Source organism: Hesperophylax consimilis, chromosome 8 (assembly GCF_061612785.1).
Source record: "Hesperophylax consimilis isolate HC1 chromosome 8, BYU_Hcon_1.0, whole genome shotgun sequence".
In the NCBI taxonomy this organism is placed as follows: Eukaryota; Metazoa; Arthropoda; class Insecta; order Trichoptera; family Limnephilidae; genus Hesperophylax; species Hesperophylax consimilis.
This window is the reverse complement of record NC_142843.1, coordinates 21,707,731-21,724,379: the sequence shown is the minus strand read 5'-3', so window position 1 is coordinate 21,724,379 and position 16,649 is coordinate 21,707,731. Positions and strand designations below refer to the sequence as shown.

Here is a 16,649-nt window from a genome sequence, read left to right as displayed (position 1 = left end):
CCCACCAAGGCGACGTGAGTTCAATTCCTGGCTAAGTGCTCCCATCACGACACAACCAACATATTAGATAGTTATTACATATTCAGTTAATTTATTTTTACGTACAAATCTAAATTAATGCCTGCGTGAATTCATGTGACACAAAAAATGATGCCAGCAACTAATGTTTTGAGCAAAAAAGAATTAAATTAAAAGCAGTATGAGTTTGCTTGAGTTTAAAAGCCCCTTCTGCAGCATCTCTAAAGGCGAGGTCCTGATGTATCCCGAGGGATCTCCCGGGTGGAGTAAATATTTCATGTAAAATTTATGATGTCGCTCTAAACGTTTTAATTTTAATTCCATTGACTTACATAAGTGATCATTTTGCAAAACACGGCTCTTTTATGGACGTAAAAAGTGTGGAATATGAGAAAGAACGAATTTTGAGTGATCTTCTTTTGCGCAATTTAGAAAATAGAAATCATTCCCGTGCCCGTATGCTTTGCAAATTTCCGTGATTTGCGAAACAGCGGTTTGGTGAGATTTTTATTATTTATGACACGTACGTATTTAATAATTGTTATGCACGTAAGAATTTTCAAAATATTTTTTGAGTGTGTATGCTATCATTAATTTTTTTGAGTATAATAATAATGGTAGTTTTTATTGCAATTCCAACGTAAAACATTTCGAAGGAATATTATTTAATTAAAAAGCTTCACACAAAAGACAACCGTGGAAATAAAAGACGTGAAGAAAAATTATAATAACAAGGTCGTTATTTTTACAGACTGGTTTACTTGGTCTTAATTAAGCGAGAGAAAGACAGTTAGTAAAAATATTTTTTTGTATAATGTACCTTAGCCTAACCTAACCTAACCGAAGTTAGGAAGATAGCATAAAATAATAAATAAGTTACAATACTCGTACAAGTTGCTTTACTTATATACCTAACATATATACAAAAATTGCATTATTGATGTTGTTGTATCTGGAAATGATTTTTTTTCAAAATTTCGGTTTTTTTTACGAATATTTTCAGGAAATCCGTGCGGCGCACGGCCAGACTGAAATTCCCTGAAAATCTTCATAATTTTTCTTTTATGAATTTTTGAAAAAAATAATAATAATCATTTTCGGATATAATATCAATAATGTAGAATTTGTCAAACTTAGCACCTTATCACACTCAAAAGTCACGAGCCGCCACTGCATATAATACAATACATTTTCAATCATCAGTAAGGTTGTATAGATGTAAAAAAATCTTCCTGCGTATTTAAAAATGGCTGTAAAAACACAAAAGAAATCATTCATGTATTTTTAACCTCCATTGTAAAGAAATGAAAATTTTCAATGAAAATTCCACGAATTTATTTAGATCTTCTTTTAAAAATGCTAATAACTCTTGGAATTGGTATTGTCATTATTCACAAAATCGAAATTATATTTTTAAACGAATCGAGTTTTTACATTCTGTGGGTATTTTAACTGTTTTAATAGCACATAAGAAATTATATTCTGTTTTCCACTTTAATTCACACTCGTAGTTCACACTCCAGAGTGTTATTATTTATTATGTTGTTTAACCTAAGCCAAACGGCGCCATTCGCAAAAAAATGCGTGCGTGTGCATGCATGCCACCAAAATTTGATAGAATGCATTGTCATCGACAGCGAATCTACCTGCCGAATTTCTTAAAATTAGTTGGTTCGTTGATTAAAATTTTAATTTGGCGCCCATTAGACGCATAGATAGGTGATCACTGTAATCAATAATGTTAGGACGATTTGTATTTTTATGTAAAAAATAGTCTCAAGGGCGATGAGTTGGGACTGATGAGTTGGTATTATCAGCGCCTTGGCTCATTGGCAATTTGGTGCCGGAGCGAACTGCTCTAACTGCGCCCGCATCGGACCGGCTCTGTAGTTTAATAATAATCTTGCTATATTCTCACACAGGAACTTCAGAAGTCACATGCACCTCTTGACATCCGAATATAGTTTATGCTTGTTTTCTTATGTTTATGTCCGATATATTTATATCGTTCTGTTGCGACAGACTGATTTACTTATCTTCCACATACGAATCCATTAATGCATCTGATTTAAACATGAACTTTCAAGTTCCAGTTTGATTAGACTTATTTAAGACGAGACAATGCCCTAAAATGAAGCCAGAATCTTAACGACGAAAGTGAAATAGCCATGCACAAAAATATGCGACGCACGTCCCTTGTGTATTGGACACACTGCGGTTGAATTTGCCCTATCTAAGAAAAAACAACATTCAGCGCGCTGTCCGACGGAACAACGGACGACTTTTCCCAAGCAGTCTTAGGAAATCGATCTTTCCGTAGGGTTTCTTTTAATTATTTTTGATGAACGTATTACTAAAGTCTCAAATGTTTCTAGAGGGATCCATCGGAATGTTACCAATTCTACGTCTAGAAAAATAAAATCTAGTGCTAACCGCTAATTTCATAGTTAAAAATTGAAATTTTAGTAATACGTTCATCAGAAATAATTAATATGTGAGCGTAGAGCAAACCCCCGTTGTTGGAGTCTCTTGTTGCCTTAAACCTTTAAATTATCCAATACTCCGTTCCTGTGCGGACGTTGATTGATGTTTTTTTTATTATTTCAGTACATCTGGTTTGATCTAAGAGGAAGATGATCAAAGGAATATTTAAATGTTTATACATTTTTTCTAGAATTTTGTTGAGATTAATTACTCGTGCATTTTTTGATAACTGAGCATTTACTAATAATAGTATCATAAATTATTTTTGGAACCTAGAAGCGTAGTAGCCAGTTGCGTGCTCTGTAATTTCGCAATTCTTTTTCTGATTAAGCTAATGAAAAATATGTTACACTTATTCTATACCTTTTATAAATAAATATATCAAAGCTCATGACGGAAATGACGTTGCAAAAATAAAATAGTTGTGTCGACCTAATAATTTCTGACAGTATTAAAAATGTTATCTCAAAATTCATAGTTATAAAAATTATATTTGGAGATGAAAATAAATCATTGCATATCACAAGAATTTACCTACTAAATGTATACGTCAAATTACAAAATCTGCCAACAGAACAACCAAAAACTTCTGGTTTGGTTGAATACCTTGTAAAATTAGCATATATTATCTGTTAATGCTGCATGTCGGGAGTCAAAGGCGAATTACCACAGAGGGCTACAGGAAATTTTTCCGGTGCTTACAGAGAATTATTCCCCGTAAGCCAACTTCCGGAAATTATTTCCAAAGCGGTAACAATAAAAAATGAGATACCATCAATTTATCCTTATGAAAAATAAAAAACAAAACGTACGAAGACAAAACACTTTTTTTAATTATGGTTCCTATTTGTTTATATCTAATGTGTCAACAAATTTAGCTTTTTTCATTCTATTCTGCACTCTCCGATATTTTAATCTCGGGTAAGCAATATAGGCGCTCCTTGACTGAGGATTAAAAAAAATGTTGTGAATTTACTGAACCCTTTTAAATGATATCTTTTGTTTTAATGTATATAAAATTTTGTTCCCAACTGTACGAAGATAGTGAAACTATGAAATCCCCAATGGGGTATTTTGTAAGGACGAAGGGAATGTGGAGGGGAAGGAGGTGAGGAAGAGGAAGGTTTGAAAGTTCCTGCCTATTCATATCTGGTCACTAAACACTTCATATTGCCATTTAAAGCAACGTTTCGATTTTGGTTGGTGTTGTTTCACCATTGCAATACTTTAGAGTATCTTCCACTCTGGCTTGTCAATAAATATTAAAGTTTTTTTTCATTAATGAAAATAATAACGATAGTTCTCAATGAAAATATGAAACGGATGAAGACACACAAAATAAAAATACGTAAATATTAAAAGCTCTTCAATATTCAAATTACTATGATAAAGAGTGCGTTTTTCCTGCTGTTGTCAATTATAGTCAAACCTTTTCTGTAAAATCTCATAAGCAATCGATTTCAAAAGTTAAAAGGATAGTTAGTAATTTAATCTCAACTTCATCGCATCACATCGTTACAAATAATTTGATATTATTCAGATGGAATTTTTTAAAACAGCAATAATAATAAAGTTCAACTCATGTAAAATCATAAACTCATAAAATGTCGTTACCCCTCGCATAAATTTCAATTTAAAAGTACAAATCTATTACCCAACGTACCTTTTGAAACGTAAACAAGATTTAAAAAGGTCCTTTTAGGGGCTTTAACTGGTGGCTCTAATGTAAAACGGTAAATAAAGCGTTTCGAACATAAATATGGAAATAAGGAAATGAAAAGTCACGTACTTTAAAATTTAAAATGACAAGCACGTTTAAAAAAACATTTTAGATTTTTTTATACATAACCAGTTCGACGATTTCTGTTTTGGAACTGTTAAGGTCCTTGGTTCCGAATCTCGGTGTTCAAATCCCATCGGGTGCAAATAATAATATTATTTCAATGTAAAATGCAATAATAAAATCTAAATTGAACCAGATAAATATTAATAATTTTTGGCTAATTTTACGTTTTAGTTAGAAATCACCTCAAGGGCGCTGTACAAATATATTTCTCAAATAGTTAATACTAGAACTACTGACTTAAAACTAGTTACTTACCTCTGAGACTTATATCTAGTGACTTACGACTAAGGCCTATAACTACTATTTTAATAAAATATATATTTACATATGTAGAAACTTATAACTAAAATTAACAATTTGTGTCTAGGCTTCAAATACCAAATGCTGTAAACAACCATTTAACTCCTTTTAGGAATCATATTAAGAATGTTAAATAATTTTAATTGGTAAGGCCCCTTTTCAAACAAACCGATGATGGCAAAAGTTAATACATTTAACCTTGAAAGCATTTACTTATGTGGCTACATGTGGCCTGTCACAGTTACAATAAAACATATATACTTATCATTGAAGGAGAAGATAATACTAATAAATCCAAACGAAACGTGAAACAGAACAAGACCCAGAAAAATGAAAATGTGACGGTATCAACTGGGAATCGAACTCAGGTTCTCTGCGGAACAATAACTCTAACCACTCGGCCATTGGGACCTAATTATTTTACATTTTTATCGATCTTATATTTCAAATTCAGAAATCCAATATATTTACACATGAATTATTTGTTTATTTACGACATTTATTTTAATTTAAGCAGCATCTAAATGATATTTATCTAAACTCAAACATTTTTTCGGCTTCACTGCCCAAATTCAAACGTGGCATCATGTCAAAAATATAAATTGTTCATTGTACATTAGGGTGTATCGATTTTTAACTTTTTTTTTGTTTTCAAATTCCAAGTTGAAATAAAGTTGCTACTAGGTACCACAACTTACCACAATTTTTTTTGGATTTTTAAAAAAATGTTTAGGTCTCCCGCACAAGGCCTAAAGTTTTAATTTTTTTCAAAAAATATCAATTTTTTTTTTAATTTAAAAAAATAAATTCATAACTTTTTTGTTTATTCCAAGTTGAAAAACAGTAATATTAGGGCATAAAAATAAGTACGAAACGGTTTTTTTTAATAAAATATGGTATTTTGGTCTCCCGCACAAGCCCTAAAGTTTGTTAATTTTGATGAAATTTTGTAATTTTGTGTACATATATGAACCATGTTTTTTTTAAGTTTAAGCCACCGGAATTAATTGTACTTTTCTTACAGAAGGCATAAAATGAGACAATATATATATACATAATTCTTATATACATACAGTAAAAATATATACCACATATATACTATATATATATAATATGTTTTATACCTGAAAAAAGATAGTTGGACGGTGTAAATTGTATGAGAAAGGTGTTGAAAGAAACTAATGTTATTTGCTATTACTGTTGTTTATTACAAAAGTATAAAAGGTTATAACATGTCATAAAATGTAGTATAAAAACTAAGTACAAAATGTTGCTGATTACTTTCCATACGACATGAGTGGCAGTTTTCTTGTTCTACTGCAAATTTACTGACTTGTTTAAGTATTCGTCCTTTCATCTTGGCTTCAAAACCTTAAATCAAAGTTATGTATAGTATTTACATAGGCCTAGTGAAAATTTTATAAATGTTATTACAGTTCCCAAATGAAATTTCAATTTAATAAGGAAGACAATTCTATTGCTGAAGAGTTGGCCAAACGAAACCCCGGCAACATCTCGCACGCCAGGTGGCTTACTCTGGCAAATCGAGTCCTTCGTTTGTATGTAGCCACCGATGATCCAACCCCTCAGCTAAGAAAGCTTGCAGAGTTCATAATGAAGGTCTACATACCATCATGGTTCTCAATTAAGTGCAATCCCCAAATCCCGCAAGCTTCCATTCATTTTTTAAAAAGGATTCTTTTCCGCAATTACTTGGAAGATGAGCTAAGAAAAGTCGCCCATGCAACGTTACAGAGAAATGCTTTCATGGCTCACCCAGAGCATGTTTTGATAGCTATGCTGTTCGATGAACGAAAACATATCAGAGCCTTGGCTTATAAGGGAATCCAGAAAGCTCGCGCAACCGAAAGGAAAGGGGTAAGGGTATTTAAACCCCCTCAGATCAATTTTGATGCCGAAGACTATATAGATATGATTGACTGGCGATCCACTTCAGTAACCGAACCCCTTCTTGTTACTGATATGAGCCTAGAAGAGTTGGAGTCAATTGCGGAAACTGGCAAAAGTGGAAGGGTTGAATTTAGAATTCCTTCTCACACTCAAGCGGTGGAACGAATTGTCAAGAAAGTCACAGAAGCTTTAAAGCGAGTATGTGGGCTGATTGAAAGAGATGGTTTTATCCGTGCCAGACTGGAAGACCGTAAAGAGCTACCAACGTTCGAGACCAAGAGCCAGTACAAAACCTCTGCAAAGGATTAGAATTTAAGTAAGTTTTTTCGACTATTTTGTAGTTATAATGTTACTAAATAACGTCTTTATCATACTGTCTTCTATATTAAATTGAAATTTCATTTGGGAACTGTAATAACATTTATAAAATTTTCACTAGGCCTATGTAAAAACTATACATAACTTTGATTTAAGGTTTTGAAGCCAAGATGAAAGGACGAATACTTAAACAAGTCAGTAAATTTGCAGTAGAACAAGAAAACTGCCACTCATGTCGTATGGAAAGTAATCAGCAACATTTTGTACTTAGTTTTTATACTACATTTTATGACATGTTATAACCTTTTATACTTTTGTAAAAAACAACAGTAATAGCAAATAACATTAGTTTCTTTCAACACCTTTCTCATACAATTTACACCGTCCAACTATCTTTTTTCAGGTATAAAACATATTATATATATATATATATATATATAGTATATATGTGGTATATATTTTTACTGTATGTATATAAGAATTATGTATATATATATTGTCTCATTTTATGCCTTCTGTAAGAAAAGTACAATTAATTCCGGTGGCTTAAACTTAAAAAAAAACATGGTTCATATATGTACACAAAATTACAAAATTTCATCAAAATTAACAAACTTTAGGGCTTGTGCGGGAGACCAAAATACCATATTTTATTAAAAAAAACCGTTTCGTACTTATTTTTATGCCCTAATATTACTGTTTTTTAACTTGGAATAAACAAAAAAGTTATGAATTTATTTTTTTAAATTAAAAAAAAAATTGATATTTTTTGAAAAAAATTAAAACTTTAGGCCTTGTGCGGGAGACCTAAACATTTTTTTAAAAATCCAAAAAAAATTGTGGTAAGTTGTGGTACCTAGTAGCAACTTTATTTCAACTTGGAATTTGAAAACAAAAAAAAAGTTAAAAATCGATACACCCTATTGTACATACACACACACCCACACACACACCCTCACACACACACACACACACACACACACAAACCCACCCTCACACACACACACACACACACACACTCATATGCTACACTCGTCACCTGGTAATTAAGGAATATACATACCACTTACAAGACATTACAAGAACCATGAACCCAACATGAAATATCTAATTCCAGTATATTATTCCATTACTGTAAATCGTCTACTGTTTGTTTCTACTAAATCAAATAAAATAAATTAAGAATGTTAATAAGCCAATGGTAAATTGAACGAAATTGTTTATATATTCACAGAAACTACATTATTGAAATCAAAGTCTGCTTTTTTATACCTAAACATTTCTATAAAGTTTCGATAATTCTTACAAACTTTTATTCCCATTATTGTAAAGAACGCTAATCGTATATTAGTATTGTCTACTTTCATTCACACTAAGAATATAAATATTGGTATATTTTAAAACACTAACCATACATACATCAATCATTGACACAAAAATCACAAAAATTCCTACACATCATTCAGAACTCACTAACTCTTATATTTATATATTATATTAATTAAATTATAACTTTGATTCAGCTGCATGTGACTAAGTACAGTCAATACACTATAAGAATAAGAAGAACTATAAGAACTAAGTAAAGTCAATACACTGGACTAAACAAGAGTCGCTTTTGATGGATCTACCTATTTCTGTCTGTCCTAAAACGGGTGATATCCTAGTTGGACAGCCAAGGATCGCTGTAACAATGTATTATGTCATGTTTTTTTTTAAATTAAATAAATAAAATTTGTTATCTGTATGCCGGCGGACATTTTATATACGCTTATCTAAGGGGTCGCGAGTTCAGGCCAACTTTCAAGGAATCATCAAAATGAAAACACTTTTTTACAGATTATACTGATGTACCATTGAATTCCCTACATCTTTTACCACACTATATAAGGTGATTCTTTTGATTGCACGTGACGAAGGAATGTTTTACACTATATTGCTGCGTGATCGATGTGGTGGTGTTTCCTCTATGATTTGTAGTCGTGGGGATGCTTGATAAACGGAGGATATGGGCAACTCAACACTATGTATTCCGTATTTTACAGAACGATGGGAAAATATATTCCCTTCATAACCGCTTAGAACGGGTAAATATCCATAACAGAATGCTATTGACCCAAAGCTGGGCGAGAAATTCACGAAGGACATCACACTTGGCTGGGTGATTTTACGGAGTTGCCAGTATTACACGCCTGCCTTTAAGAATATTTTAAGGAGTTAACAATATTACATGCCTGCCTTCAAGAATATTTTACGGAGTTACCAGTATTACACGCCGGCCTTCAAGGATATTTTACGGAGTTACCAGTATTACACGCCTGCCTTCAAGAATATTTGACGGAGTTACCAGCATTACAAGCCTGTATAAATTCTACTATGCTCTTTGCAAATCACGTATAGAATATGGAATATGACTCAAACACCATCATGTAGCAGCTCGTTAAAACACAAAAAGGAATAGTAAAAATAATTCTGAAAATATATATATATTTTTATTTTTTTATTTTTTTTTTATTGAATAAATAGTTAATACATAATATTAAAAAACAAGTCCTGCTAAGCCGATTGAATTGGCTTGTCAACAGGTGCTTAAAGTTAGTTTCAAATACATTTTTTAAAGTTATAATTTACATCTTATATCTACAGAATTAACAATTTTTTCATACAATATTTCATACATATTAAAATAAATATTTTTTTTCCGATAGCCAATTTTTCACCATATATTTAACCTTATTCATAGATTTACATTGCTTTATAGTGTCAGGTAATAAATTAAATATCTTCGGTATGTTGTATTCAAACGTTCTCTGTCCGTATTTATTATTAAATTTCGGAACTATTAACCCGTCATTGCGCGTGAATCTAGTACTGTATTTATGTTCTAATTTTTCTTTATGCTGCGGGGTAAATATATACTGAATTATGATTTTTTGCCATAGTATAGCCTTAACAGGTAAAATTTTGGCACTCTGAAACAGCAACGGTGTATTATGTCTCTGTTTAAAAATATTAGGGACGACTAGTAATTTTACAATTGCGTTTTGTACAACTTGGACTTGTTTCAGATTGGTTGTACTAGTATTTCCCCATATGGTTAATCCATATCTTATAATAGATTCTGCCATTGACATATAAATTATTTTAAGTGTTTCAATTGATAGGAAAAAATTTAATGTGTACATTCTGCCAGCAATTGATCTGAGTCTTTTACAGGTTTTTTTAATATGTTTGTCCCATTTGAAAAAGCAATCTACTGTAACACCAAGATAGACATATTCTGTAACTAATTCTAAGCACTATATAAGAATTATGAGAACTCAATCGAAAAAAAAAAATGAAAACTTTAATGTTTTGAGTATTGTAAAACTCTACTAAAAAAAAAAATCTACTCAAATTTAAAGGAAAAAATGAGTTCCTTACTAACCAACACACCGTCGCGACAAGGATGAAAACCTCAAATCAAGTGAACATCCCAAAATTAAAAACATCTTTTGACTTGAAAATCCATAATTTTAATGCTATAAAATTATCAAATGCCCTTCCAAATTATATTAAAAACGCAATGGAGATTTAAAAAGAACTTTAAAGATGACATTAAAATATGGCTACCTAAACACGAAGACAAGGAAATCGTTACAATTATAAAGTAACGTCAACGAGTATGAAGATTTTTAATTTATGTTTTTTTCTGCGGAAATTAACGTATGTATATGAAAATGAGGAAATCGGGATGTAATATCCATACAACAACTTACAGTCTGAACAGGAATATCTAGTGAGGGGGACTGCGAATAACATATGTACATGGAAATCAGAATGTAATACCCATACAACAATCCACAGTTATAATAATAATAATATTTTGTTTATTTGTATAGCAGAGTGTTTGTGCAAAACCACCTCAAGGGCGCTGTAATGCCTCTGACAGGAATATCTAGTGAGGAGGACTGTGAATAAACTACTTAACTTTGTATTTTTGAAATAATCATCAATTCCAAATATCGCAAAAAGAGTTGATTCTTACACAATACGCAGTGCATTGCTTGCATACAGCATGTTTCGAACTTTCATTTTTTTTAATTAACAAAATGTACGCACTTTAAAACTTTTTGAATATTTGGTTTCGATGATCGTATGGACTTATTGTCCCTCTCTCGGTAATAATTTTAATCAGTTTTAATAATTTCAATCATACAGATTTTTACTATCGTTACTAAAAGCTTAAACATGGCCAAGATCGCTCAATGGGTGAAAACCAAAAAGTAGTAAAAAATAATATAAATAAAGAAAAAAATTTCATCATATAGCTGATTACGTGGAAGCTAGTTTTGAGCACTGGATTAAGCCTGTGACATACCATGTTATAATCGCTATATTTTTGTGGCTTGGCCTATTTCAGCATATTGCATTCCCATTGGTACTGTATGGCGAGCGATATACTGAAATAGACTAAGCCATAATGCGTATAGCGTAATGTGTCACCTACCTTAAACATTCATACACTATGTAACGTGTCCCGTGTGGATAATATATAGTCCCACTGGCTCTTGGCAATTGAGACTTTTACGCGCAAATGACATCAAAATCAAAATAAAATAAAATGCACTTTTATGAAGTGTTCTTTGCAGTTTCCACTTTCCCTCTGAAATCCTTGCACATAAGTGACTATGCTAAATATTGGCATATCGCCCGACGTGCGTCGTCATGGCCAGCCCCACGTTTTTGATAATATTGGCCCGAGTTTTTCAGACCTGCACATCTACCAATACGTACTGCTGCATATTACGTGAATAATCTGTCATCGCCAGGCTCTGAAATACTCGCAGGGAAGATAAGAGCGCACGAAATGAAAATGCAAGGATGGTCGAATTCCAATATGTGCCCTGATTGTTGACATGTTACAATACCTACACTAGATAACTTTTCAATATCCGTATCTTATGTAATTTGGAATTAAGTGTTTTTTTTATTGTTTCATATTGATCCAACCTAACCGAAGTATTCCCGTAAGTCTGAATAAAATTTAGGGCGCACAGTTTACAACCGCTCTGTGCAAGCGAATTCCGCGGACGGCGTGCTTCACTAAGCACGACTAAGCAGTAGGTTTTTTTATCTCCATTCCTTTATTTTTTATATCTTTGTTCGTTCAATCTCGTTTTTTTTAAATCTAGCTAGTTAGTGTGAACAGTTAGTTAAATTTAAAGGTACCTACCTAACTTAGATGAATTCTACGCCAGTTTTATTTTCCAATTTCCAACTCCAATTTTTCCCGAGTTGACAAGAAGCTATTTAAAAAGATATCGGTATGAATTATTTCGAACGAATTTTGTTCAAATTATGATGCATAAAATGTTTCGCTAGCTTCGGATTTGAAACAAGACCAAAACAATTACTATAAACGTGAATAGGCGCGTAGTTAATAGGTACGTAGTTAGTAGGTACATAGTTAATAGGTACGTAGTAAATAGGTACGTTGTTAACATTGCTAATGATTTTTGTACCGTATCAAATTTTTGCACAAATTACTTGTACATAATATTGTTTCTATTCGTTGAACATTGTTGGTACTTTAACCTTTCTTTATGTCAAACAATTACGTACATCTGTTCCATTAGGCAGTTATTTATTAAAGGAAGACTACGCTAAGTACTACGCTAAAAGTTATAACATACGTTTGGGCAGTCGTAAAACGAACAGCTTTCAGAACTCAAATATCCACAACTAATTGAAAAAGCAGACGAGACGAAGGTTAAGCGAATATCCATAGCATGTTGTTATCGCGGATTACTGTGATAATACAAATAAGTGTTAACGATTCAAACGGTAAAGTAATACAAATAACTTAATAAGTACATAACGCGTAATAAGGCACAGATTAAACCGTGGCTTTATTTATGCTAGTTACTAATTACACACATTTCCCGCTAACACGTAATCTAGCCGGATTTAGCAATTAGAAAACACGCAACTTTTCAGATTCTAAAAGTATAATAGACACCTACCGTCGGCTTTTAGAGCATTCTCCACAATAAAACCCAATTTTATAAAATTAGGCTTACAAATCACCAAACTTTCTGAAAGCTAACGCAAACACTTATTACCCGTTAGCTTAAAAGCGTTTAGCTGGAAAATGAGGCTGGTTGAAATATATATCTCGACATTGTAAACATAAGTAAACCTCTTGTTGGGGAATCCGGCATGAAAGGGAGTAGGTACTTAGTTACAGATATGTTTCGCACTTAAAACAAAATGTATTTCTAAATGATAAAATTGAACTACTTTTATTTGCTCTGTTTACAGATTTAATAGATTGGTATTAAGTAGAACTTTTCGGGCATAAATGTGCTGCGGTTCCAATCGAACACTTCATTAATTACATGTTATTATCTTTGTTCACAGATTCTGCGCAGCTTCAGAATGGGCGACCTATTCGGCAATTTGTCAGATCTCGACTTCTACAATGGATCAAACGTCACTATGGATCGAAACTGCCCCAACGTCAACCTGCCAATGGTCTACCTTGTGACACAGATCCTCTATGCCATCGTGTGTATAGTGGGACTCTTAGGAAACACGCTCGTCATTTACGTCGTGCTACGTTTCTCTAAAATGCAAACTGTCACCAACATGTATATTTTGAATCTCGCTATCGCTGACGAATGCTTCCTCATTGGGATTCCGTTTTTGATGACGACGATGTCCTTACAATTTTGGACTTTTGGTGAATATATGTGCAAAGCGTACATGATTTCAACGGGAATAAACCAGTTCACAAGCAGCATATTTCTGTTCATAATGAGCGCGGATAGATACATAGCCGTGTGCCACCCTATCACTTCTCCGAAAATGAGAACACCCTTTATATCCCGGGTGGTATCCGGCATGGCGTGGAGCACTAGCGTCCTGTTCATGCTCCCCATCTTCATGTACACCACAGTCATCCATCCGAACGGCAAACTGAGCTGCAACATCGTGTGGCCCGACAACGGCGTGCTGCACGGTCAGACCGCCTTCACTCTCTACTCCTTCGTATTGGGTTTCGCCATTCCCCTTCTCCTGATCTTTGTATTTTATTGCCTGGTCATAAAGAAACTGAAGACGGTCGGTCCAAAGAACAAATCCAAGGAGAAGAAGAGATCGCATCGAAAAGTGACAAAGTTGGTTCTGACCGTGATCACCGTTTACGTGATGTGTTGGTTGCCCTACTGGGTGTACCAGGTGGTGCTGATATACTCCCCGCCCAATGAGTGCGCGTCTCGCGTCACCATCACCGTGGTCCTTATCGCCGGCTGCTTCAGTTACTCCAACTCCGCCATGAACCCCATTCTGTATGCCTTCCTGTCTGACAACTTCAAGAAGAGCTTCTTGAAGGCCTGCACGTGCGCGGCAGGTAAGGACGTGAACGCCACGCTGCACATGGAGAATAGCGTGTTCCCCCGCAAGAGGGGCGGGGGTTGCGCCGGGGGGCTCGGGGGCGGCCTGAAGAGCGGCGCGGGAGGAGAGGGCACAGCGCTGGTGTCTCGCTCTGACGCCTCCACGGCCCTCACTGTCTCCTCACGCTCCCTCCTCGCTCCTCCGCTGGCACTGGACGCCTCAAGAGGAACTTCTTTCGGTAATGGCCTTCAGCGAACTCGAGTCTAATTAAATAACGATCACACGTCTGATACGTCATGAGATAACCGAGCGCCCATACGCTTGAGAATGGATCTGAAAAACTAAGCCCTACACAAAGAAGATTAAATACCAATTCCCTACATATCATATACTTCGATTGAAAATATTATAGATAGCTAAGAGCTATGCACTTACATCATTACAGTTAGAACCCCAAAATCCATGTTCTGTATTAGATGAATCCCAATGAATGTATTAAATTATTATTATAAATTATAAACATAGATACTTTTATATCATGAATTGACAAGTGCTTTTCATTATCCAAAGAATATTGCAAAGGTTAATACCCTTACTTAATAAGTGTGTAATCATTATTTCCTGTACCATTATATTATGTAATTGTTTCATAGAAATATAATTTTATAAATAAGATTTTATTTTAAGATGACGTGTACATAAAATAATTATTATAGTCAATTGAAATCAAGCAACTACCTAATCACTTGTGTAAATATGTAAATTACAAATAGGCAAGTAGTTAATTAATATTGAGTCAATGAAATTTTATTCTACATATTCATATAAATTTTAACACATCCCCTTATATTCGATACGTTTTTTTCATTTTGAAATGGATTTTCTTTAAACATTGTGAAGAGTTTGTTGGAAAATTTCCATTTTATTTTCAATTTTATTTAATTAATCCAGATTCATGGTTTTATTAATTAAAGATAATTTCCAAAAAATTTTAACTTTTAATGATATATTTTTCTATCAAGTGTTACCACGAAGCATGTAATACCAAAAACTATTTGCTAAAAAAAATGTATTTTTTTGCAAAAAACAAAAGAAATTTAAATTATATAGTTCTGCTTCATGCTTAAATTATTATATATTGTTGAAATTAGATAGTTTATTAATGAAACTATTGTTTGGGAGCACATTAACCCTTTTAGACCAGAATTAAAACTGTCATTGAAAAAAAAAAATAATTTCATGCTTGATAAGATTTTGTTAGAAGTTATTGCTACTTTCCGCAACATTATAATAAAAAAAAATTTAAAAAATTAACAATAAAAATGGACACTCACATTAAAATAAATTAAAAAGTGGAAATCGAGCAACTAAAACGCAATGAAAAAATAGCTCACAAAGCCAGTTATGCCAACAATTGGAAAAACGAAAACTGCCAATTTATAGATAGGAAGGAAAAAATTCTGAAATCCTTGTATTTTCAAATATTCGTACGGTACGAAAGGGTTAATAAAATTTATATACATATTAAAATATTACGTGAAAACATAGGATTTAGCCATTGCTGGACCTACCGCTGAACGTTTCTTGTTCACTCATGCATCATTAAATACTGTCATTTGCTGATATTGTCTTTACAAACGTGTGCATTAAGATTTAAAGAGATTATAATGCTATTTTTCGGTGGTTCAGATAAGTCCCGTTTATGCTATTGGCCTTTAGATTTCAATGAACGTCTGAAATTCATAATAAATGTATTCAGAAGCACAAAGAAGCGAGATTGACAGTTCACTGTGAAGTTCTGAAGCCAATCCTGATGGCAGAAGAAAAACGAGAACAAACTAAAGAATGCTTTAGAAAAGATATACGAGAAACTGTTCGAAACGAATGCAAAGCAGAAGTCGAGCGAAGAGCACCAAACAAAAAAGCACCAAAAATGTACACGTGTTGGACGTGTAAATCATGCAAGTGGAAACATTAAGGAGAAGTTTAGCCAAATCGATTTAGAAAATTTCGATTAATCTTTATAACGAATTGGTCTACATTATGAAAACCAAAAAATATGCCTTAGTTAATTGAAGGTTTTCTTATCGCTTCGCTTGAGTAGAATACAAATAAAAAAATAAATTACTCAATAAAAAATTTAAATGCAAACTACCACAAAAAATATTTTTTCGATAGAAATTTATAAACGCATAAAGGAAATAACTTTTAAAAAATACAGTTTTATAGCCAAGATTATCTGTGACAGTTTCACTTGATTAAATTTTTTGCTTTCTAATAAAATTATTTACAAAATAAGTAAAACCCAGTTTTTTGCTTGAAATCGAACGTTTCTAGACTCCGTTTGTCAAGCGATTTTAATGCCTATTACCTACGATATAAGGTATACCAAGAA

The 16,649-nt window shown here is 33.1% G+C and overlaps 1 protein-coding gene across 2 annotated transcripts in view; it reads left to right on the top strand.

Annotated features, from left to right (window-relative positions):
* LOC149421732 (somatostatin receptor type 5-like) overlaps window positions 1-14,872 on the top strand; it is a 169,274-nt gene extending 154,402 nt beyond the window's left edge. For both annotated transcript variants that reach the window (XM_089635048.1, XM_089635049.1), the window contains one exon: window positions 13,280-14,872. In XM_089635048.1, coding sequence (XP_089491174.1) covers window positions 13,298-14,521 — 1,224 coding nt within the window. In that variant the 5' untranslated portion in view covers window positions 13,280-13,297 and the 3' untranslated portion in view covers window positions 14,522-14,872. The remainder of the gene's footprint in view (window positions 1-13,279) is intronic.
* Window positions 14,873-16,649: the final 1,777 nt, after the last annotated feature.